The sequence below is a fragment of the Zonotrichia albicollis genome, chromosome Z, assembly GCF_047830755.1.
Source record: "Zonotrichia albicollis isolate bZonAlb1 chromosome Z, bZonAlb1.hap1, whole genome shotgun sequence".
Lineage (NCBI taxonomy): Eukaryota > Metazoa > Chordata > Aves > Passeriformes > Passerellidae > Zonotrichia > Zonotrichia albicollis.
The window spans coordinates 68,917,677-68,944,492 of record NC_133860.1 but is presented as its reverse complement, the minus strand read 5'-3'; the positions used below and the strand labels follow the sequence as shown (position 1 = coordinate 68,944,492).

General features: G+C 38.4%; 1 protein-coding gene across 21 annotated transcripts in view; it reads right to left on the bottom strand.

The window, feature by feature from the left end:
• Positions 1–26,816, bottom strand: part of ELAVL2 (ELAV like RNA binding protein 2) — a 111,506-nt gene that overhangs the window by 13,615 nt on the left and 71,075 nt on the right. For all 21 annotated transcript variants that reach the window (XM_074533595.1, XM_074533583.1, XM_074533582.1 and 18 more), the window contains one exon: positions 8,206–8,309. In XM_074533595.1, the coding sequence (XP_074389696.1) occupies positions 8,206–8,309 (104 nt within the window). The remainder of the gene's footprint in view (positions 1–8,205; positions 8,310–26,816) is intronic.

Sequence of the window (26,816 nt, the reverse complement as noted above, 5' to 3'; positions counted from 1 at the left end):
CACATTCACTAGCTCAAGTGCAATCTTTCTGCTTAAAACACAACTTGTCCTTAAGAGTAGTGTCCAGTTCTTTTAGAATACATGTTTCTGTGGGGAAAAAACCCCCAACAAAAAACTACCATCCAGTATGTCCATATGAAAATGAGTTAAAAACCTACCTCCAAAGCAGACAGATTTATATTGAGAAAGGGGGTACATTAGGAACAGGTATGCATCCTCAGCAAGCACAGTAAAAACAAGGACATACTGCTCTTTCTTTCAGCAATGTTCTCATTGTGCCAGGCAAGTGTTCTCAACTTGCACTTAAATTTGTATGCAATACCACGATTCAAGAACTCTTCTTAATTGGATTTCTAGTAAGAAGATGTGGCAGCATACCACAAAGATGAGGTCTCAGCTCTCACTAGTCAGTGACAGGCTGTTGCCCGAAACAGGAGAGTACATTGCTGTATATTCATCAAGTTCACCTCCTGTCTCCCCTCAAATAAGGATTGTTCCACTCCAAACAAAATTCCAAGGCCACTTTTCCTAATACACAAGACTACGTTACTGAACATGCACTTGCTGAGTTCATGGTGGAAGCCTGCAGTCACACACTTCTGTGGACAGCACAAACTGGAAACCCAGACTGCCCTTGTAAAGGCAACTTACATCCGCCTCTGTGGAACTAAAAGACCTCAACACAGCTCATTTACAGGCGTAGATTAAGCTGATAAACACAACTATATCTCATAAAGGTCCTGATTTTACAGCCTGCTGTACAATAAGGAATGCATTGAAAAAAAAGACACTGGAGCAACAGTCTTTTAGCATTATCATCCGAGTTTCCCTGTTTTAGTTCACCCCTCAAAGTGTTCCAGCTCTGACAGCTACAACCCACGCCAGAGTCACAGGCCTGAGGTGGGTCATGGGATCCACATCTGTTGCCACTTAGATGAGGCCATGAATGGACCAACCTGACAAATTTAGACTAAAGACCAGTCTTTATATATTTGAGGGAACTAGCATGAGAAGTCTTCCTCAGGATATATAACCAATTAAGGACAGGACACTGCTCAAAGAGGAAGCCCTCATGAAATGCTGCTGTACGCAGCACAGAGGAAGACCAGAAAACAGGCTTTCAGAAGATTCGGTCTAAAGTGACTTACACCCAAAAATCCACTTAGTTGGAAGCAAATGTATGTATGTATGTGCTAAGAACAGCAACCAGCTGAAAATCCTGCCACTGATGGAAACAGAAGCAGAAGTTTTCCCAGAAGTATCAAGATACTGCAGCAGTTTTAAATCAGAGTCATAAGCATCTGATAAAAGAAAAACAAGTATCAAGTTCACTGCTATAAAATATGATATGGGAATTATGCACTACATTCACAGAATAGCGATTCTGTTTTGCCCTTAGAAGGACTAGTACAGAAGAGCACTTTAAAACTTGCAGTCTGCAACTATCACTATCTTGCTAAAAATAGGAAATACTCAACTTAGAATTTAGGTACAAATAAAATATATGAACTGAAAAGAGATCAATTCTCCAAACATTTCCTATTTATCATATTCTTAAGAGTCTCAAAAGACCTTTCCTCTACTTCACATTTGTAGTTCTGATCCCTACTCATGCCCAAACAATAAGAGCACAGGAATTTCAGATGCACTAGGAATAAAAAAAAGCAGTTACCTTTCAAGGAGAACAGGAGTACAGAGTATAATATTAAGCCCTCCACATGAATAATATAAACAGGAATAGAATCTTAAACACAAGACCTCAATTATTCTCCTGAAGGAAATGACTAAACCTCAGGTTATACCTAAGAAGCTTCTACTACTGACAGAGACTCTGACAAACACAACACTTGGGCATCTCTTGCACTATTCCACAGACACATCTAGAAATGCACAAAACACATCCATTCAACTTACAGTTCACTGAAATATCTTATAACCCCTCTGGAAAAACTATTAGTGCATGAATGACAGATAACAGAGTCAACATTTAATATGACAAAAAAGCTTGAAAGCCGCTAGATTAACAGAGGTCTATTTGTCTCAAGACTACCATAATCTCAAAAGTAAGCATAAACATGTTTTACATTAATAAAAACCCTCTTACAAAGAAGACAGATACTGGATTTAAAACAAAATAAATTAACAATAATTTAGAAATCCCAGCCAAACAAAGGAGAAATACCCCTCAAAACAACAGACTGTAACAGATCTCCATGCCTGGCATTTACAGCATTTTGAATCCATGCAGAAAACCACAACCTTCTTAGAGTACTTTGCAAAGCATGGGGAGGGTAGGACGCAAAGACGCAGCATCAATCTTAGTAGTAACAAGCAGGTTTTTGTTGGCTTTTTAGTTTTTGGGGTTTGTTTTCTTTGCTTGTTTTTACTTGCATAAGACTTGGCTTCTGAGCAATGCTTGCAGACTTCCATCAACTTTACACAGTACTGTTGGCCCCTTCTAACATCTCCATTTCTGTGTCAGGAATTGCCTAAGCAACTCAGGAAAGACCTTACTGAACCGCTGAAGTGTTCTGGCTGCAGAGCTGTGCAGCAGCCTTAGGGTGGGCTGCACTGGCCCAAGGATTCTCCCCTCAGAGAAACAGGGACGGACCCTTACAAGATATTCTAATCAGCAGCAACATGGAACCTGGGGCTCAAACAGGAAAACTGTCATTGCTAACCATGAGGACAGCACATCTTATGGTCTGGCCTAGCGCTCTGAGTGAATGGACAATCAACCACCTGCCCATAATGTGGTTTACAGCAAGTGACAGCAACATGCACTAAGAACTGAATTCTCCTCTCAATATTATTCAGCTATGTGAAAAACAAGCAGCCAGCTTAAGGTGGGTAACACTCAAAGTCTGAGGAGATTTGAATTTCAGCAAAGAACAAATTTTACCTGGAAGTGAAAAGATGTGTGTGTGTATAGTATTAAAATCAAAATGCTCTCAAAACTTTAACTTTTAACATAGCTAAAAGATTGCATAATTTTAATTTATGTAACTCTTGCAGAAATTTAAGGGAAAAAAAACCCCACCTTTAGATTTCTTCCAAGACAAATTGTTCTGTTTCAGGTCTGCTAGCAGAGTGCAATTTGACCTTAAGAATACAGTCCTGAGGTATTTAATTACTCCGTCAAGACTGCTAAATGTTCTGGCATCAGAGCCTCTCTCAGCCTTTGCTGACTGAAAACATCAGTGAAACTCACTAGATTTAAACTTCCACACAGGATTCCCTTTTGCTCCTTAGATCGAATCCTTAGAACGTTAGATCAGTGTTCTTTAATACTAGTGGATCTTAATTCTCTCACCTTCACAGCTCACTCTCCTCTGATATTTTAATAGAGATTTTACACAACTCGTGCATACTTCATTGCTACCCAAGGGCATTAGTTAATCAAAGAATTACTACAAAAAAGGGACACTACAAAAATTTTTCTCTGCATGTATCAGTGGTGAAGACAGGAACAATCTCAATAGCTTTTATCTGTTGCACTGAACTCAGAAATCACACTAGCATCTCTTTTTTTCAGTATTTTGCTATTTTCCATTAAGTGTTTGAAGAGTTTTCAAGAGTACTATCCTTGGTAAAATTTCTTAAGGGTACAGCAACTGAACAGTTAAGTTAGAGGATAATTCCTTTACAATTAATCTTCTTGTAAATCTTAGTAGTAGTTCAAACACCAAGTGAAATCACATTGCATAATGCCAAGAATTAATGACAATGACTCGAAGAACACTAATGAACTCGCAGCACAGCCCTCACTTCAAGTCCTTCCTTGCTATATACAGCACTTTTTTGAGTATTTGTAAAGCTGAACACTTAGTATTCGCCCTTCTACTGAAGTTTTAAGTAGCTCTTCTCATCACACAACTTTCTACAGTAGGGCAGTCAATTGGGTGCTGATGGCAAAATAGGACATCTTGTGTTTATAGCCAAAGAATTTGTCAAATTCATTCCAATAGGAAATTGGAAGAATGTCACACATTAGGCCTGTTTTTTGTTTTTTTTTTTTTTTTTTTTTTACTACATGCAGAGCTATAAAGGAGTGGGAAGAAAACCTACCGATTTAAATCTTTAGATAAAATATTCCTAAATTCCTATTCCCCTGACAGGTAATAATTACCCATGTAAACATCTCAATAATCCAAACAACTTCAGAGAAGGAAAACCTTATTAAATTTTACTTTTACGCAGCTTTATGCTAAGTAGAATACATCCAACTTATAAATGCTGTCTTATAGAAAAAGACAACTCTAAGGCCTCTAGCCTGGACAAACTATTTTTCCCCCTTTTCCACACACTTGCATACATGTCTACACACGTCTCATCAGCATTCTGTATTAAGAGACACGCCAGGTCGTGCATGCAGGGGTTCTGCCACTTCAAGCACTCAAAAGGGAGGAATGAGCACAGCATTACTGTCATCTTCAGGGTCCCCCTGGCAGCTACAATCCACAAAGGACTGTGTCCATCATTAAGGCAGCCTAACATCCATGAAGAAATATTGTCCTGTGTCTTCCTGTCTACATAAAAAGCTGCCTCCCACTCATCACCCCACATGTCTCTCAGACAGTCCAGAGGGGCCTTTTGTTTTCCTACTCCTTTTTAGACAGTGAATCTTAAAACACTCTCTTGTTAATGCATAACTCTTTTACTTCACATTGAAAGATATTTCTGTTCAGATAATCTCACAATAAATTTACTTGGATCTTTTTTCTTTTCAGGAGTTTTTTCGTTAAAAAAAAACCCTAACGAAGGGAAGAGGAAGCCATGGAGCACTTCTCATCTCCCAAGCAAAAGCCAAGAAAAAAGAACGTGCACTCAATTTTCTTAACCCTATGTGTAAATCAGTGACTCTTATAACCAGTTTGTTTCTCTGAGTTTTCCACATTTGGGAAGAACTGATCTTTCCAGAATGAACCTAAATGAAAAAAAAGTCACGGACAAGCAAGAAGGTAAGAAGAAAAATCACCCCAGACATAAAACCCCATGTTTTTACTGTCTCTTAAATAGAACAGAGATAAATTTAACAGCAGCATAATCTTCCAAAACAGAAAATATTTTACCTTTTATAAGATGAGATTGTTTCCACACTAAAGTTGCATAACTTAGTGAAACCCAAACTTCACAGGCTATGTGCAGTACACACAAGCCTGTTTACAGTGCAAATAAACCACAAATTATGCAATAAAGGGCACTGTATAATAATGGATGCATATCATCTAGCTGGATAGGGTTCATATATCTAACACACCCCTAAGTGGATTCACCAGCCGAGTATACACCCACCTTTAATATTCAGTTAAATCAGAAAGCAATACAACAGCCACCAGGTTAGACAACACTAAGACTGCTAATCCTTGCTTTGGAGTTATACACCTGAAAATTGGTTGAGATATTTTGCAAAAAATTCAGTAAAATATTCCATGAAGCATTCCACAGGGTCTTCTTTTAAAAGGGGAAGAGGTAATAGGACTTTGTGTTCCTATCAATATTAAAAAACCCAACCCATAATCCAGCATTTTGCAAACCCACATTTTTCAATGCATTTTATTTCAACAAAGTACTAAGAGGCATGCCCTTAGGGATGAGAAAAAATATATCCCAATGACATGCAGGCTAGGAGAAAAGCTGTGGATCAGAGGCATCTGTCACAACCCCAATCCAGTGCACCACACATCAGGGTCAGGACAGTCAGCTTCCTCTCAGTAGGGTTACACTGAGTTCAGTCACAATGTGAGGATACATCACACTGTGACTGAACCAGCAAAGTTGCTTCCAGTTTTATATACTAATGGGGAACAAACTTGAACCATCAATCTAGTAAAGTACTAAGCATTCCTGTAGAAGTCCCAAAAATGCACAGAGAGCACAAACCCCTAATTTTTTTCTTTTGAAACCTAAATATACACTAGAACTCCTATTCAATGATTTTTCATATGAAGGTATACATAAACATCTGAGTTACATTTTTTAAAGCTGAAAGTTATGGGTTAGATTCTGAGTTTATCATACAGGCTGGGGTTTTGTTTTTGCTTGGTTTGGGGTTTTTTTGGAAGGGGGAGGGGTTTTTTTGTTTGTTGGATTTTTGTTTTTGTCATTGACTTACCAACTCAGGACAAACAGGAACACTTGGTCTATAAAGAGGAAGTAACCTCTGCAAAGGCCCTTTGATTGAGACCTCATAAGAGACTTCCTTCAGCCAAGACCTTCCTCCAGAGGCAGAAAACACCTCGGACATCAACCTGACCTTTTGCTCACCATTGCTCCCTGGCCGATCTGAGGGCGACAAAACGCCTCACCGTAGGCTGGGCACTTCTGTTGCTTCACAGATAAATGCAATGAGGTTGTGACCAGATGAGCTTTAAGGTCCATTCCAACCCCTTAACATCCTATGATTCTGTGATCTTGGAAAATCTATCACAAAAAACTTGGCCTGAAACCCCACGTCCAAGAAGGAAGAGGAGTAAATAAAGGAGTAAAGCAGTTTTTGCACTCAAATCATGCCCACTAACACTGAAAGGTGTTGCTGAAGTTCAACAGACCGGACTAGTAACTAGAGCCAGAATTTACTGAAAACATTAACAATCACCATTTAAAGATATTTTTCTCTAATTAAACAGAGATTTTCTTTATTTTAGCAAAGAGGCTATCATTTTGGCTTATGACAACTCCAGAGTTTCAGCTCTGCTTTAGCTGAAGATATCTAATGTACGAACAACTGAGTTTAGTCCCACTGCTCCATTTTCACCTTTTTTATTAAATGTGAAAATAAATTACTCACTTAGCAAGGCGAAGGAGGATTAAAAATTCAAATATGGCCAGCATGGAGTAAGTTACCACAACTCCCTTGAAGGGAACATTTTTATTTGGGAGACCTGGCTTGATCTCCTCTAATCACCTCCTTTTTTTTTGCCTACATAGTCAACAGAACTTCCATGAATCATCCTGGACATACAAGTAATGTTGGCCCAATCCAAGGCATTACACACCAAACAATACTACCAGAATACAAACAGATTCCCTTTCTCATAACCACACAAAACACAGCTTCAAAAGCCCTAGAGCACAAAACTAATTTGCTCAATTTTCCCCTAAAGTAGAAAATGAGAGAGGACTGAGGAAAAGACATCTGCCAGAAACACACAGCGAGCTTTCAGCAGATAAGCATCTGTCCACATCTTTCATCTACTGTACTTGTGTGCCATGAGCCCCCATTTTTTACAAAGCAGTATTTAAGTTTCAAATAGTATAATCCACTTTATTAAATCTTATGAATACACTACAGGTAGGACACTTTGGCCAATACTGGTGTTTTATTTTTTTTTTCAACTGTCTTTCAGTGCTCTATACTGCTTTTTAAGCACAAATGTTTTCAGAGGGGAACTTTATTTCATGTCTCAAACATACTTCTAGTTAGAAGGGAGCCACTGCCCAAGTGATTAGATAGCAAATACTGCTGTTTACTGAGGAAGAATGAGCTAGTTGGAACATACACTGCGCCTTCAGGCACCAACACCTGTGAAACACATTCAAAAGTCTGCATTTCCTGACAATTTTATTTAATCTACTCCCTCAGAATTTCAGAGCTCAATTGCTCAAATGAGTATCTTCGGTCTTCTGTTACTGGATTAAAAAAGGAGATGAGAAAAGTAACTCTTAAGATTTGTTTCTATAAATTTTAGAAACTGAATTTAGTAAACAAGTGTGTAAGGAGTTGTAACATAAATGAAAAAGAATTTGGAATACCAAACATTAGAGATGTAAAGACCAGAGCCCTAGAAATAGAGTAATTAATAGATAACCAACAGTTATTTCAGCATTTCATTGTAAGGATTTATAAAAGGAACAAGTAGCACCATAAAACTTGAAGTATTATTAAGGAAGTTTGACCATCTTTCAGAAAATGAGGAAGCAGACAGTATTCAAACAACATACAATATTGCATTTCTTCAACTAAGGTATATAACAATTCTGCAGTTAAAGCAATTCAACTGTACATATGAAGTGTTAAGCTGGTTAGGAAAATGTAATTTTCTATACCTAATCTAACTCTAAATATGAACACTACAAAGAACCATTTACTACATGAAATCCTTGTTTATTCTACTGACATTGGCTGAATGCTTGTTGCACCTGTAAAACAAATCAGGAAGTAAAAACAGCTCAGTTTCTTTAAATTATTTTAACCCTACATACCTTTATAGTCTTAGTTTGAAGTCTCAATCCATTCAGGGTATTGATAGCTTTTTCAGCATCCTTGGGGTCAACGTAGTTCACAAAACCATAACCCAAGCTCTGTCCTAATTAAAAACATAAAAGTGTTTTACATCATTAGTACTGCAGTGCCACACAATGAATAGCTAATTACTTATAACCTACAGACACACACTGATCAAATATTGCTTATATTGAAGAACAACTCCCACTCTAGTGTACCTTCAAGTACCTTCCTCTGTTGTTGTGATCAACATAAAAATTACTACATTCAAATTTAATGCAAGACTTAAAAACTGATATGCCTACTGAACCTACTAAGAGTAGGTTCAGAAGTCCATTATGATCTGTTTGACACTAGAGAATGTGCAGAAGCATCAAGTTTAAAGTGACATCAGGAACCCACTACTTACTCTTAAACTTTTTTATAGAACAGAAGTATAGTGGCAAAATTCTGGACTGCCTGAAAATGAAGTACATTTGAAAGTCACTCAATGTCAGAATTTGAGCCAAATAAGAAGCCAAAAAAATTTACAGATGTTATTCATACACCACATAGAGCCTTTCAGTAACAAGGAGTTTAAAGGCTCATTTTGTTCCAACATTCTGATCAAGAAATAAATATCAGCCAAAGGCGCAGTATTATTTTTCGTGCTGGAAAATCAGATGACAGATGGACATAAAGCATTTTTCATTAGTTCTTTTCTCTAAACAACAGCCCCTTTTCTAATCATTAATTTTGCCTAAACACTTACTAAACACTCGAGTTAAGCAGTAGTCCTCTTTTGACAGCTTCAAAACCTACAGTACACTATCCCTAACTAGCATCCTACTTTAGAAGTACTTTCAGTGCATAAGAATGCAAATAGGTGGAAAATTTTAACATAGTGAAAAGATATACTTAGCAAGAATACTATCCTTTATTAGCATAAATCTTTCCAGAAACACTCCCATACACGGAGGTGGTTTTGTTTGTTGGTTTGAAATTTTTGGGTTTAAGACACCAAACAAGATAAAATAAAATTGTCAACAAGCCATATGCAAGCATCCAACATACCTAATTCACAAAATGCTAGTTAGAATGATTAGCTTGGATACACAACATTACATAAAGCACAAATGGCATATTCATTCATTGTCCAAAAAAGATATAATAGAATTCATGCTTTATCAAATTCTTGTATGGTATCTATACAGTATGCATTTAAAAGTATGTAATGCAAAAAACAGCAGGAAATTTTGCATTTAATTAAATACCATAAGAGGGTTTACTAACTAGTCATTAGTTAGTAATGCCATCACTGACATTTACAATTTTGCACCTATTATGCCTACCATGGCACCAAAGGTCAGAGGACACCACCACCCCACTCCCCAAAGCTACTTGCATTACCTCATATCTCCTCCTCAAAGCACCTCAGGCAAACATAAATTGTCTAGATGGATCTGTGAACAGGTTAATACACACATTAACAGAGAATCCAAACCCCAACAAGACAGAAGACTGAGCACCTGCTCTAGAAAACCCTGTTCTGAGCAGGAGGTTAGACTCCATGATCATCATGCCTTTAGCCTCAGCAGTTGTCATGTTTCTGTAACAAACCATATGGAAACACCCAAAAGCATTTATCTATTCATTTACAGCTCTGCCTAGATGCTGCTACATTTCTAATCCTAGAAGCCTTTTTACTCATTAGTTTGATTACAGTAGAGCAATTTCTGTACCTGTCACCTCCATCACTCCCACTGTGTCTGCACTGTCTGCAGAAACTCTTCCCAACAGCATCTTAGAAAACAGGAATCTTTCTTTTTGTACATTCATTTTATGTGATGCGTTATCTACTAATACAGAAATGCTGATTTCAGATACTTTGTTCTTAATCTCCTGAGGAGCCCTCTTAAATGACAACTTTAAAAGATGTTAAAATCTCAAAGTGAAAGAAAGGTATTTCATACAGGATGTTCCCAATACAATACTAATTCCATATCTAACAGAAAAAGATGGGAAAAAATTATTTCTCCTGTGCCTCTCTGTTGATGTGTTTTGCTTTTCATATAAAGAACACCCAAACTGCTACAGATAAAGAGCTTACCTAGCTGTTACAAAGGATTCAATTCATGACCATTCTTTTGGAGACACTCTATTAGTTGAATTTGATAAATATTAGGACACTAGCCTTGGAAGGTGCACCAAAGAACACAGTAATTTATTCAGAACAAGTCTGAAATACTTCATGGAGTTTTATTCTATGATTTTACAATTAAAGAAAAGCTTTCACCGTGAGAATGGCAGAACACTGAAACAGACAACCTGAGGGGCTGTAAAGTCTCCATTCCTGGAGATCCTCAAGAGCCTAAATGGATATGGACCTGAGCAACTTGCTGAAGGAAAATCTGCTTGAGAAACACAAAATTACTCTATTATCTCCAGAAGTTCTTTTCACCCTCAGTGAATCTGTAAATGGGATTCTATTTACTTCAGTTTTGTTTTACTCAGGTTATCACCTAAAATTCCAGTGTTCTCTAAAATCCTCATTTATTTAGAAAGGTTAAGAAAATGCACAACTTAAACATTAAAATTTTGCCTGAAGATTAGTGGTTTAATTAAACATTAGCAATAATTGAGAGCCAAAAATCACCATCTTCAACAGCACACAAGAAAGATAAATGTTGACTTTGAACAAGCAATGCAAATAATTGTACATCAAAGCTGATTTCTGGAATCAGTGTTTGAGGAACCAGATTTACATCTACCTGCTTATATTAACCTCTTGTTAAGTGGTTTGTCAGTTCACAGACAGATGGCTGAGCTCCAGAAAATTCAGACAAGCATTAATAAAATGCAGTGGAAGCAGCTATTCCAAACACCCCACTGGATATCTTATTCCCAGCTATGTCTGACAGGTGGTGGGAAAATACTAAGTGGGTTACAAGGAAGAACTGCATTTCTAAGTGACAAGAACATCACTTATTCAAGTATCACTATGGCAGCAACTACTAAAGAGAAGTCTCATCTTATTGTGGATTTCAGACAGAGAGACCACCACCTCCACCATGCACAATTTTTACTCAAATAGAATTAGAGGCAACTGGCCATGGTAACTCAAACTAGTTCTCCTTCTGTGCAGTTTTTTCCTCATTCCTCAAAGTCCAAACATTTGCTTTCAAGATAAAAGGAGGAGAAGCTAGATTTAAACCAAATCAGCTACCACTTAGGATGTTTTAGAGGAACTTCAGTATTTAATGAATAAGTAGTTGTATTGCCTGAAGATAAGAACTGGACTGAACAATGACAAAACTGGACTCTTTCATCTGTACTTCTTCCACACCAAACTCCATTTGCCATGACAGCAATGTCTGGCAGAACACACATTTGCTTAAAAAAAGATTGTGTCTGAGTCCGTAAAAAGGTGACAGAACAAAAAAGGTAAATCTATAGCTACCCATAAGTTAAACAACCCCCACATTTGAATGTATATCAAAAAGCTGCTTACTCTCCTACAAGACAGTCAACTCCACTAGGCTCTTGCCTTGGCTTTGTGCTCCCAGTTTGTGATTTTCATGATGCTGTCTGAAAAAACTCTAACACCTCTCTAAGTCAGCTGTCCTGGTGCTCTGACACTATGTGTTTAGCTATTTTGAATAACCAGTTTTACTTTTTGAGGATCTTTGAAATTAAGGCCTACTCAGCCTTAACAGACAAGAGACTACCTGTGTCATTAGTTCTTTATCTCATAACTCAGATCTACAAGTATTATTAAATTTAGATTATCCTAAATAAAGGAGTACAAAGAGTTTCTTATGTAACTATCAGTTGACCTTAATCTCCTGGACAGTCCATGTGGGTACTTCACAAACCTGCTTAAAGATGCTTCTGTAAACTTCCTGCTAGATTTTATGCTTTCGACACTAAGCATATTAGACAACATAGTGCAGAAAAATCCTAAGAGTTAGTTAAATGATTGGTAAAAGTCACCTGGGTTAGGAAAAGTAAAAATGATTAAATGATTGGAAAGGAACGAGGAAATAAATGGGGGAAAGCAGTTTGACTTGAATTTCCTTCACAAAAATCTGAAAAACCAAAAGCCACACAAAAATCTGAAAAACCAAAAGCCACATAGTAGAAATAGTGCATCTCACATGCCTCTAAGACAACAAAGAAGTTAGAATAAAAGCTATGATTTGAAAGTTCACATTGGAGGCTCACAATTATTACTAATGTTTTATGTAGCAGACACTTGTAACAATGTCAAATTCAAGCACAAGTGGCAAAAAAATTTTCAGTTAGGCATTTCTTTGAACCTAGACATACTATATCCATTAGTGATTGACAAATATTTAGTCTTTGTGGCCTACAAGAAAAAGTGCAGAAAGCGCTATGCTATTCAGTTTAACAGGGGAAACTGTTCAATTTTTATTGCATGTTTTTGAGCTTCATAAATATGACTTGATCAACATGCATGATGTCACAAATTAAACAGTAATTAATTAGATACTGCCAAGTTGTTTTTTGGCACTATAGTCACTAGATGGAATGGATTTTGAGAGAGGAAGGGCAAAAAGTTATTTCAAACAATTTAATTCTAATCAGTCTAATGATAATGAGACTGCTCAAGAGACTGATTGGACATTCAAGTGTACATCAGAAAAGCATAAATGAAGTAATTATTACCATTAAAAAACAAGTAATGAACACACTAATTCAGTATTTAGGAAAGCAGACAGACTTCACAAACACCTGTCACCGAAAGACCAAAAAAGTTTCAAGTTGAAGTAACTAAATAGGAAATCATAGCTATGGTCACAGTGCTCCTGCATTTACTATTGTGCCTTGAAAGATGACTTTTTTAGCTTCAAAAAATACACAGACTAATTCACAATACTTATCAGAGAAGAAACACAAATGAACTAGTTGTATTTTACCCAAGTTGTTTCATATGTATTTCCTATAAACTATAAATAATGCACGCAGCTGTAAAAGCCCAAAGAAAATCCTCTGCTTCAGAACAAATAGATGTTATCCAGAGAGAAAAGAGGTCATGTAAAGTAGATGTGATAGAGGTGACATTTATCCATTTTTAATGTGTTGCATTTAAAGGTAGCAGCAACATTCTTTAAAGCGGGATAGGACCCTCTCTGAAAGGTAAAGAATTAAATCTGGCCAGGGATGTCAAAGCAAACAAGAAAAGCATCTATACAGGAAGCTGGTGAAAGAAAAGGTTAGGAAAATGTGGGTCCTCTGTAGAACAGGAAGATGACCTGGTTATCAGGGCTATAGAAAAGTCTGAGGGGTACTGAACAACTTTGCTTTCCTCAGTCTTCACCGGCAAGTGCTCCAGCCACATTGCCTAAGTCATAGAAGGAAAGAAGGGACTGGGACAATGAACAGTACAAATCCATCAGGCTCAAAACCATCTAAGGAACCTGAAGGTGCACAAGTCTGTAAGACCTGGTCAGATACATCCATGGGTTTCCTAAGGGAACCAGCAAAGGAAATAACTAAACCACTATCCATCATATTTAAGAAGCTGTGGCAGTCTGAGGAAGTTCCCCCTAACTGGAAAAGTGGAAACATAACCTCCATTTTCAAAAAGGGAAATAAATACAGTAGGGGAACTACAAGCTTGTCAGTCTCATCTCTGGGCATGAAATCATGAAGCAAATCCACCAATTATAGTAAGACACAAGGAAAACAGAGAGGTGACAACAGCCAACATGGTTTCACTAAGGGCAAACTCCCAGACAAACTTGGTGACCTCCTACAACAGGGCTGAAGAGTTGGCGGGTGAGGGAAGAGTTACTGATGTCATCTACCCACAGTTACTCAAAGCATTTGATACTGTCCCACACAACATTCTCGTCTGTAAGCTGGAGAAACAAGGATTCCATGGTGGCAGAGGAACTGGCTGAATGTTCACAAACCAAGAGCTGCAATGTCTCAATGCCCAAGCGGACACCAAGGACAAGCAGCAAGTAATATTCTATGGGGCCACTACTGGGACTGTCTCTGTTTCACTCTGTCACCAACATGGACAATGAGATCAAGGGTGCTCTCAGCAAGTTTGCTGACACCACTGAGCTGCATGGCACCATCGATACACCTGAGGGAAGGGATGCCATCCAGAGGGATCTGGACAGCTTCAAAGGTGCATGCATCTGTGATAACCTCATGAAGCTCAACAAGGCCACGTGCAAGGTCCCGAACCTGGGTTTGGGGAAATCCCAAGGACAAACACAGGGTGTGCAGAGAATGGAGTAAGTACAGGCCTGCTGAAGAGGACATGGGGGCTCTGGAGAATGAGAGGCTGGACATGACTCAGCCATGGGCACTCACAGCCCAGAAAGCCACACACACCCTGGGCTGTATCTAAAGCAGTGTGGCCAGCAGGGCAGGGAGAGGATTCTGCAGAACCTCTTCTGTGAGGATGAGCTAAAGAAACAGGGTTTGTTCTCCCTGGAGAAGAGAAGGCTCTGGAAAGATCTTACCTTCCAGTACCTAAAAGGAGCCTAAAAGAGAGCTGGAAAGTGACATTTTACAAGGGCATGTAGTGATAGGACAAGGGGTAATGGCTTTAAACTGGAAGAGGGAAGATTTAGATCAGGTGTAAGAAAGAAATGCTTTACTCTGAGAACAGTGAGACACTGGACCAGGTTGTCCAGAAAAACTGCGATGCCCCATCCTGAGAGAAGTGCAAGAACAGTCTGGATGGGGCTTTGAATAACTTACTCTACGGGAAAGTGTCCATGTCCAAGATCATCCCTGTTTGATGATCTTTCATGTTCTCTTCCAAAACAAACTATGTTATATTTCTAAGAGTTCAGTTATCTCAACTGTTAATTTTGCATGAAAGTGTACAGTAACTATATGATATACAATAAAAGACTTGAAAGGTAGATGAATACAACTTTTAGCCTAACAGTAGCTAAATAAGCCCTTTCAAGAGAGGTGGAGTCCCTCACAAATACACAATGAACTGAAATGCTGCCTTTTCAGTAGTCCTGCAACATTTCATAGCTCCTGAGAAGAATGGATATTGCTTTCTGCCTAACACCAGCTGATTGGTACAGTAGTTTTATTTCATGACTGCTTAAAACATCCTGGTATTCCACTAGGTCTTCTCTGAAGTTTTTTTGGGCACAAATTTCAATAGGTTTGACCCTAGACATTTCTGGACTATATAAAGCCTGGTTCTGATGCTTCCTGCTGTCTAGCTGTCTACTAGACCTGTGTTCTCATCACTACCCTCTCTAAATAGCTGCTGCTGAAAGATAATTGTCCTGCATGCATATCTGAGAAGCTTTGTCTTCCCCGACAGAATCTAGAGCCAGTGCTGTCGAACTTCTTTGCCTGAGCATGCAGCCGGTACCCTTTTTCCCCCCCACTGCTCCACTAGTATACAGTGGTATTATTACCAGATGACTAGCAGGTGCTCAAAGGGGAGCTATTTCAGCACTAGAAGATGCACTAGAAGCTTCCACTGCTGCATTTCTTCCCACAGTCAACCATTTGCATCATTTCAACACACACTTTCTACTTGCGTGAACCAGAACAGCCCTTTGACAATGCAGCACAATTCTTCTGAAAGTCTGGGACACCCACCACATGAGGGAGTCCTTGGCTGCTGTTTTCCATCACAGCTATGGAATGCCCGGTGAAAGGGCTGAGCAAGCTAACTTTTGGAAGCAATTGTTGATTACATTACCAGAGTACCCAGATAATCCTGCATCTTAAGTGGGATTCTTAAACGTTCCTGTAATGTCTGAAGGTCAAACAAAACAAATAATCAACAGTATCAGGTAATATTTTTTTCCACAAAAACCAGAGTCATGACAAATTCTACTATCAGTCAAGCTCTCAAAACCTCTTCAGAAGGTACTGATCAAATAAGACAAAATGAGTTCTATGAAATTTACTGTTTCATTTTATGGAGCAAGAAGAGCTCTCATTGTCAGGTAAAAGTAATGTAAGAAAAGCAGTCCCTAACTGAATTCACTAATTGATATGTCTATTGGAATTCCATCCCAATAGGAATATCAAACAAAAAAGAAAAAAAACAAAAAAATCCCAAAATGTTTACAACCTCATTAATAGTACATTTTAAAATTAATACACAACACCTTTTATACCATTAGGCATAAAATAAATTTCAAGGTCTAATACAAAAATTAATCACAGACTAATCATACTCTGGAAAATTAGAAGTCTGAATAGGCAATAACACATTCATACATTTCCACAGGACAACCAAAAATTACTGATAAGCATACATTAAAAAAATTGGATTTTTCTACAATAGTCACCATACCATCATTTCAGACATATAAGGCTATTTCAACTTCTGCAAAAAAGATCTTATTGCAAAAGACTATAAAAGTTATTGCAAAAGTTATAGGAATATAACCAGTATGAACTTCAATATCACAGAAGAAATCACAGGTAAAAAAACCTGTCTTGAAAGAAACCCCAAATTTGCATCAATATCACAGTGAAGAACAAAACTCTGAGGTTAATAAAGGAACTAAAATTCATTGTCTACAATGAATTTCTACAGAAACAGAATTCATAGGAACTCCAGAAGAGCGAGGATCTTATTTCTTTTTGTAACTTAACTTCAGCTACACACACCACCTTCAGTGTTTAACTCCTCCAAAAACTGTCATCCAGAAGTTGACTGAAAGAAAATAGTCCATTTTTTAGTGAACAGTAGTGTATTTTCTGCTTCCAGCCTGTAAGTCGTCATTTTACAAGCAGTGTTTTCCATAAACTACACTGTATTTGAAGTCGCAAACTTCTGTCTCAGTGTATGAAGTTAATTGGCAAAGATCCACCAAACCAGTGCAAGAAAAAGCCAGTTTCATATTTTTGTAATCAGGACTGAGTCAAGTTCACAGAAACTTGGCAGTAGGTTTTATTCTGCCTTTCATCACTCTGAAGGCTGTATGCACTGGTGGAAGAACGCTGTTAAAAGAAACATCTCTGACAACATATGAAGACCATATATCAATCTGTTATTAGAATTCATCTCACAGACTCAGATAATTTTTGCAAGTCTCCTAAAATTTCAGAGTGAAGATATGTGCCATGACCAATACACAAAAGTGTCACTACAGAAAATCCACAGCATTATGTAAAGATCAACGTAAAAGCTGCAAGTAGCAGCTATGTAGTCCTGAAAGCAAGCAAGCGTGGCCACAGAAAAGATACTACTACTAGACTCCAGCCCAACTTCAGAAGCATGAAAAGCTTAACAGAGTTTTAGAGAGTAAAAACAGAGTACAAAACATTCAACCCTTTTGTCTGTGTGGATTTGCAATTTAAGACATCAGAATGCTCTACAATGTGGCAGAGGGATCCTGCAGAGTGACAACCCCACAGAGGACTTGTGAGCCATAACAAGGCATCATTCTGTTGGTACCAGCTCTTTAACAAAAAAGTTGCCTCATCTTCCTAAGCCACTACTGCCATCTGTGATTAATGCCACGGAGACTACCACAGTATTATCTTGACACTGAATAAGGCCAGGAGCACAGACTCAGATACACAATTCAATTAAGTGCAGCATTGTATCTGAAACTCCCTACATGGCTGTGGTCCAACAAGAAGGGCTAAATGCCTAAGTAGAGGATACCATCAACCTTTCTATTTACTCAATGTAAGTTACTGTTCAAGTTTCAAACTACATTTTACTTTGCATTAAGGCTTGAACTGAATTTTAAAAGAAGCTTAGCAAAATAAGGGAACCTGCATAAGTCATTGGGCAATCCCTAATTTAATTTCAGTTTGCTTATAGTTCCAGCAGATGGATTCTATTTACTGAACACACAACTCACACATCACTGAGCAGGTGAAGCTGGGAAGCTTGTAAGAAAACACCTGTAAACTATGATCACTACTAGATTTTAGTATTTGATACTTCAATGCCTTTCTCCCAAACCATTTCTCAGCTATTGATCTAAATCTGGAATAATGACAGTTGAAGAATGAATGAAAAGGATCAAACACTGATCAACGTATTTAACACACAGCAAGCAGATTGCATCTAATCTCGGCCAAGTTCAACTCCTTATTAATTTGGTACCATCCTTCTGCATTTTAACTTATGGTTCTTCACATGTGAGGAACATCATCATCTGGTGCTTCATCAACTTAAGCCTGTTGTTTCTGGATAGAAAAGTGATGGTGCAGCTCTGGTTCTTCCCTGCAGCACAAGGAGAAAGTTCATGCTGGGTGGGTACCATGGATGCTAAGCATTACATGAGCCCAATAAAATGTTCAGCAAGCCAGAAGGGACTTCAGCTGAAAGTTATTAACAGAGATCCACCATGTGCAAATAGAAAATCTCAATGTCGGAAAGCGTGGCTGAAAGCAGAACTGCATGGAAATATGCATGCTGTTGCACCGGCAAAAGAAATCCTTATGGACACTACAGAAGGAGGAACACTGAGAATCATGCCCATTATTGCCTTGGGTTCAAATATAACAAAAAATATGACAGCCAAAACCTACTTCAAATAATGCAGACTGAAGACACCCAGACATTCTTACAAACTAGCCTGTCATATTACAAGGAGAAGATCCTTATCACTCCAAGGTGAAAGAATACCATGGAATTTGCCAAACCAAATACTTTTCTGAAAGCTAGCTATACCCTTTAATTTATACCACTATTGTCCTGGGTTGACTATATGATGCTTTTATCCCCAATCGTCTCATTCTGTTTATGTTGAATAATAATAAGTTTTGTACCTTTAAGAGTGTTCCAGAGAGTGAAGGGGGGGAGAGAAGAAGCGCGCAGTTTGTTTTCAGACACTGCACTCACTCCTCCACATTCCTGCTCCTGACTGTGTTGTCTGCAGACAGACAGCGGGGCAGAGAGCTCTTCTTTTGCTTTTTAGTGAGTTTTTAGTTAGCTGAGGCAAACAAGTTCCCTGGACTGTTTATTTTTCCCTTTTCTTTGGACGTCTTGAAACTGCTCTGGACTGAACACCCAGCCCAGCACCGGCAGCTGCAGCTGTGGCCCACCGGGCCGGGCCTGGCCTGCGACAATTCCAGCACTGAGGGACTGATGAGAGACTGAGTGAGCTGCTGCTTGAACCCGGGGTTTTCTCAGTTTGTCATCTCTTTTAGAATGGCAAGGGGTCTCATTGTTTGATATTGTTTTGGTCTTATTGTTTAATAAACAGGTTTTTTTTCCACCTTTCTCCAAGGAGGTATTTTTCCCTCCCGGACCAGTTGGAGGGAGGGGCCGATTGGATCTGCTTTTCCCACCGGAGCTCCTTTGGGGGATTCTTCCCCAAAGTTGCTCTAAACCTGGACAACTATTAATAGTAACATGTTCCAGGCAATTCAGTTTTGTCTTTTGCAGTCAATTTACTCCTTGTCAGGAATATAGCCAGCAGTGCTAAATATTCTGTCTTATTGTATCCACCTAGTCATCTTAAATAAGCAAGTGGATGTAAAGCACTTTGTTCTACTCCTGGGGTTTCAAAACCTGTGGTAATGTGCTCACCCAAGAAAAAAATAGGGCATGACACTTTGTTGTGGTTTAAACCCAGCTGGCAGTTAAGAACACAGCCACAACTAACAACACTCCCACTCACATCCTGGTCAAAAAGGGGAGAAGAACTTTAAAAAAAGCTCACCACAGAAGACCAGTTTAGTAATTTAAACAAAGTAACATGCAATACCACTAATAAAAGGAAATAAGAAAGGAGAGAAACCTTGAGGAAAATAAGTGATAGACAAAAAAACTGCTCATCATCATCCACTGGCTTGTACTAAATCCTATCCTTGAACTGTGAGCACCCGTTTCAAGTAACTTCCCCAGTTTATAATTTGGGCATGAGGTTCCATGGAGTGGAATATACATCCTTGGCCAGTTGAGGTCCCTAAAATGCCAATGCTCCCACACCTGCTCGCTGGCACAGCACGAAACCGTGAACAGTCTTTAATTCAGGGTAAACACTGCTCAGCAACAGCCAAACCATCAGTGTGTTATCAACATTATTTTCATACTGATTCCAAAGCACAGCTCTCTACCTACTGCTGAGAATAAAGGAATTCTCTCTCAGCCAAAAATCAGGACACACCTGAACTTGCATTCTTTTCCCAAACTTCACAAAAATACATATTTCCTTGTAACTCTTGTTTTGGTTTTCTGTCCAGGTTTTTACCTACTACTTAATCTCAGAATTTTGAAAGATATCCTGAAATGTGCCATGATCCTAAGTTTGAAAAATATTCCCCCCATCTAGGGAACTTTTTTCATAGGTTAACTACTGATGTTACTTTAAATCACATGCTTGGGTTTTGGATTTTTTCTGATTTTTAGTGATGAAAGAAAATGTGTAGAAAAATGATAACTTGTCCTCAAAACTATTTTTTTCCCTAGTGGAGGTCTCAACTGTCGACTCAAAAAATATGCGCTTGAAAGTATGTCCAAGGGGAGCATATTTTTTTCAATTTTAACAGCTGTAATTAACAAACAAGAACAACTGCTAATCTGCAGTACTAAGTAGCTGGAAAAAGCCATTTCCTTTTGCAGTTGCTAAATGGACATAGGAAAAAAATACACTGAGAAAAGCTGAAGTTTTTGTTATTTGAAACTGAACTATGTCTCCACAGCAATTAATTCCTACATGAACAGAGAGAATTTCTTCCATAAGTAAGTGTGGCTTTTTTAGTTTAGAAGGTGATGGGGAAGAGTAGGGAGCCTAAATAATCAATGCATCTTACTATAGGTACAAGACTTCATAACCATTGTGCAGCTGCAAGTGTATTTCAAAAAGGGCTTTGGTTTAATATGCACAAAGCTACAAAGATTACGAAAAAAACCTCCTCTACAATAGATCCAGAAACTCAAAATACGGGAAAGAATTCACATTACAAACCCCATTCTGTTTCAGTAAATGCTGCTAAATGCCTGAAATAAGCAAAGGTAAAAAACAAAGTAATTGCAGCAACTGGTAAACAGCAGAGAAATTTTGAAGATAATATGGCTGTGTCCTTGATAACTGTGGGAATTAGTGGATTTACAAAAAAAATTAAAGGAATCCTAAAATGAAATACAGTATCTCAGCCCTCCCAGTTATTTTCTCTTTACTGTGGATTAAAGTATTAGGTCACTAAAACCACAGGCTTTTATAGTTTTCTTCTGTGGCATTCTACAGCTTTCCCTTTCCACTCTCACTTGACATACTGCAGGAAGAAAAATTCCACAGAGAATAGTATAATAAGCCCTCTTCTGCAGTTGTACACAGAAAACCACAATGGCAGTCTGGCAAATTTTCACAGCAAGAGCTGCCAGTTGAAGTACTATGATAAAAGCAAATGCAGATATACATATATTTTATAGAAAATAAACACATGCAGCTAGGAAGTTTCTTGCATGAATTTTGAAGTGTTGCTTCAGTAACACGATATACTAGCTGCTGCAACACATAATGGACCAACCATGAACCTACTGGAACCATTTACAGCAAATTACCACTCACAGCTTGTGGAGGCTGAGAGGAAGTACCTACTTTCTGCAGGGATATCCAGGTCCCTATAATCCACGTGACATCCTTGGAGTGAAAGAGCTTCAGGGTGTGCAGGTCACTTACATCACTACTCAAACTGAGGCAGACATCAAGGAAACATACTTTCATTATTATAAATACTCTGCTCTAATATCACAGCACAGTCACCCTAAAAAGCAGTTATGCCATAAGAACTTCAAGTTACGAGAGGTCTCTCTCACACACCAGCTTCCACTAGAACCAACATTTATTCAAACAGCTGGCCCAGGATCACTAATATGTAACAGCAATATATACTACATACAGGTATGAAAGAGTAAATAGTGCAAGATACACCAAACCGGCAGCCTAGGACTCCCAGTGTGGAAGCAAAGAACCTTACCCTAGCTAAAAGCACACTAGATAGCCCACACCACTACATCACCAATGCCAGTTTGCAAAGGTTAATGATTTCACAGGCTTCTTGTAAATTATGGCAACCACTGACGAAAGTGAATGGTAATCTGTTTGCAGTAAGGTGCAAGATAATGTATATTGCAAATATCTCCATCAAAAAGCTCAGTGTTTGCTGAAAACAGAGTGACTTAGTGATCAGAAAGGTCCCTAATTATATTTAGTCATATAAAAATAATTAAAATTTTAAAATATCAAGTTGTTGCTTTTGCTAGATATCGAGATCAACACATAAATTCAAGTTAATATATGATGAATAATAATTTTAAAAACAGCTTGTTTCCACAAAGTTGGTGCTATGAGTGAACCCTGGCAGGTTTAGTCAAACACGTCTTTTCTACCTCTTTTACTTGTAAAAACAAAGCCTGTGAACTTCTGAAAGGTCAAAACAGTATTGTGTCTGTGTAACATGAAAGCCACATGAAAGTACAAAGACATTAAGTGCTATCTTGAGTAACACAAGCTGAAACAATTTCCTTCATGCTCACCTGTTTACATGACTCATTTCCAGGAGACATGTGCAGTGCAATAAATTATGCTGTTTGCTATGGAAAGGTACAGTAAATGCTGCTAAATACTTTTCGGTAATATTAAATAGCCATCGGAAGTATAAAACACCACAGAATTGCCTGGATTGAAAGAAACACTGAAGACCATACAGTTACATCCCCTCAGCAGATTTAAGATGTTAGCTATGCTCTGGATCCAGACATAAAGCTGGTTTGAATCTTAACTCTTCCAGGATTATCCCTTCAGGATGGTACTTCAAGCACCCAGGCTGGCTAAGTAAGCCAATACTCTGCTGCTGCACTTTTCTCCAACAAGCACACAAAGTTCCAACTCATTTTATTAACTTTGTGCTATAACTCACCAAGTCCCTAGGCCATATCAGCAACTGCATTTTAACATCAGCAGAGCTCAAAATGTAAACTGGAAAATTTAAAAGATGATTTTATAATCAACGCTCCCTTGCCCCAGAAGATCTATGCTTCAAGGTCTTGAGCAAGATGGTCCAGAGAGCACTTGGTCATGACAGATAAATACATATAAATTAATATAAATAGAAATTTGCCTCTAATCCCATTTGGCTTCTATTCTTAATTTCACATTTTAGTCACGTTTTGCACAACACATTCTACTGGCAAGATGCAGTTTTTCCAGGCAGCACCTTTTGTTCACAACCCTGCCTTAATCAGAAATTGTCAGGCTGACAAGAACTCACTCATCTCAGCACACCGCCCAGCAGCAGTTAGCAAGCACCCGTGCATATCACGGACTCAGAACACTACAAAAGAGCAGGCAGCTTCAACTAGTTCTTCCTTTAGCTGCCAAATTACTCTACTCCTCAGCCAAGTGCACAAAACCCTGCAAAAACATCTGATGCATTAGAGTGATATAGGACTGCAAACACTAAACACACTGGGAGTAAAGGCTAACAAGGAAGAAGACCTGATGATTTTAACAAAGCTAGCAAGCCTTGTTGACATTGGCGTGCTCTGATGACATTGGCGTGCTCTGATCATTCATGTGGTCCTCTCTGTCTCAGGCATTCATATCATATGAGCAAGTACCTGAAATTCCAGCTACTCATTGCCCTACCAGGCTCAATGTTTTTTTTTTTTTTCTTGCCATGGGAATGCTTAAAACTTTTTACACTGTAAATACTTTGAACACTAAGCCCTTCCACAGATATGCCACACCATATCTTCCTGCTTCCTCAAGGACATAAAAAACCACCTACTTTGTAGGCAAGACCCACCTACTTTGCTTCCTACTTTATCTTCAAGGCAGTAGTAAGCCTCAAATTCAGAGCCTCAGATTAAAGCATAATCACATTTTTTTTCCCCATCTTCCTGTAAGGTTAGTTTAGATGCCCTAAAATTAGACTTCCATTAAGGGAAGTGAAAGATTTAGAGCTGGAGAGAAAACTAAGACTGCTCAGAGCAACAGTGACAAAAGACTTGAAAGAAACTGGCAGCCCAGGTTCAACTGAGATCACTTTCAAAGTCAGGAGTTTTAGATATGCAGTAGCACTGACAAGGCATAAGGTTTCCCACAGCTCTGCCCTTGCCAGACACTAACATTTACAATGTTATGATAAAAGGAGTGAACACTACAGAGCTTAACAAGTTTCACATGTTCTAGATTCAAGCAGCCACTCAGTTAGAACACTTTGCATTGCTTCCACTGAGGACAAAAATAGGTTTCCCTTGATCACCAAAAGACTGCTGTACAAGTCACAGCAAGTGTAAGAGCCATCACTAAGAAATTGATATTTCAGCCATGCTCTGCTGAAACAGGACACCTGCCCCTCAGAAAAGAAAATCCTTTTCCAAGTCATGGCCTCAGCTGTTTTGGCTCTCTATAATTCAGCATTCTGACAAGCTTTTCCTCTGACCCTGCACTAGAGGAGGCTGAGTGCTCCATAACCAAGGATCTGGCAGAGCAGAGCCCTTCCCAATGCTGCACCGACTCTATACATACACATGGCCCACACTCAATTGTGACCAGTGTCACCACTGTGAACCCAAGCTCTGACTGACAGCATCATGTCCAGCTCTACATACTTCTTTATTTCCATAACCAACTCAGAATCCTTGCATTTATTACCATGGTACTTCAATGAAGACTGAAAACACACATGAGAATTAAAACTTTCTGTATAAACTTTAATTGCAAAATATCGACACATCTGCTTCAAGAATTTTATGGAAGTGTTAAACTTTCAGGCAGTTTTTCTAGAACTACAGTTCTAGATATCTCAATCATGTGCTGCTTTTTACGTCTTCACTTTGTACATCACGGAAATGAGAGAATACTTCAAAGTATATGAGAAACTACTACCTTCAAGAACACAAGATGAAATCCACAAAATTAAGGAAGATATCCTGTTAGCTTTAATCTTATGGAAACAGGTGTAAGAGACAGAAACATGATCCTCCCTCTACATGGACAGATGGATACTCTACATGAGTATCCATCACAGTCCTTAGACTAGACTACAGTACTCTGGATTGTATTCTAGACTGCAAAAGCCTAGACTGCCTATGAAATTTTTAACGGGGTTACATAGACATGACTTGAAAATTGTACTCCCTGAGCCTGTAATACTGACCATAAAGAAACACCACCACAATGTGACAGATAGTTGCCAGCCACACAACAGGAGCCCAGATTTTTTTGAAAAAGGTATGTAAGAGGAACAGACTTTCAACCAACATGTAAGCTCCACAGTGGCAGCTGGATCATGTGTGGAAAAAATGCCATGTAACAGCGATCAGCAGTATGTCCTAAAGTGGACTTACTGTATCTTCAAGCAGAGATGATAGAAGGCAGAAGCAATTGATGAAGTCTTCAAGTGCAGAGCACCTGTCTCCTTGTACTAAAGGTAAAAGTATTAGCAGAGTTTCACAGCTCATACACAAGTCTATGAATGTGAAATACAGTCCCAGGATAGGTCTCTAAGCATATCCTGCCTCACTTTCTAGACAGAACAAGCATTTGCTAAACTGCAAAAGAAATCCATATATAAGCATTACTGGTATTCAAACACAGTTAAAGAGAGAAGAAATCCAGCCCTATTCATAAGCAGGTTCTCTTTTAAAGAAAAAAGCTTGTGAATTTTATGAGCATATGATTATTTTAATAAGAGAATAGTATGGGAGCTTGGAAGCCAAGAAAACAAATACTTTCCCAAATTTATGACATCTGAGTTAGCTGCTTTTTGAAATTAAGGAGTCTGTGTTCCATGAGTTTTACTTTAGCTAATAATGCCACAAGCACAATGAAAGGCATTAATCTTCCACATGTACAATTGAAATTGTACTGAAGACAATGGGAGTCAAAAGAATGCAGGTTTTTTTGTTGTTGTTGTATTGTTTTCAAGGAGACTACAGTCACGTTTTTACCTATATTCAAGTTTCAGAAAAGTAGGTTCAGAAAATGTTTACCATACTATGATATCTCTTACTCTTTAAGTGCTAGCTATTAAGGTTTCTTGTATTTTTTCAAAAGCTGCTAAATCCATCTATCTTGTGCAAGCAGTAAGCTTTAAAGTGCTTGACCAGGGGCAGCTCCAGCAATTAAATTTCAGCCCATTTTATCCTCTTCCCTAACACTTTGAATATTTTAGCTTATTTTTTGTAACCATACATGCTTAACATTTGATTACAAAAAAGGTCATCATTATATGGTAAATGTTACCTCTACTGCCTTTAAATATGAAGAAGCACTTAAACCAAACTGATCTGAAATGGCTGACTGGAATCCAGTTACGTTGCTCTGTTGAGACCAGGGTCTCCCACCTATTGTACAAGCACAATTAACTTACACAGTAGGTTTGCAATTTATATTGACACACATCTGCATTAGTCAAACACACATAAGAATTAACACAGACTCTAAAATATCTAAGGCACAATGACTCACTCCTGACAGATTCTCTGGTTAGCAAGTGAAGATAAAGTGACGTTCATGACCCACTTATCAGATGCTGTTGTCAGTGGGATTCTCACATGAAGAGAGACGCTTGTTCAGCACCCTTTAGAATCTTCAATACTACCAATGTTTAATTTATTTACTTTCAGTAAAGCAACAGAACAGCAATCAGCTATTTAAAT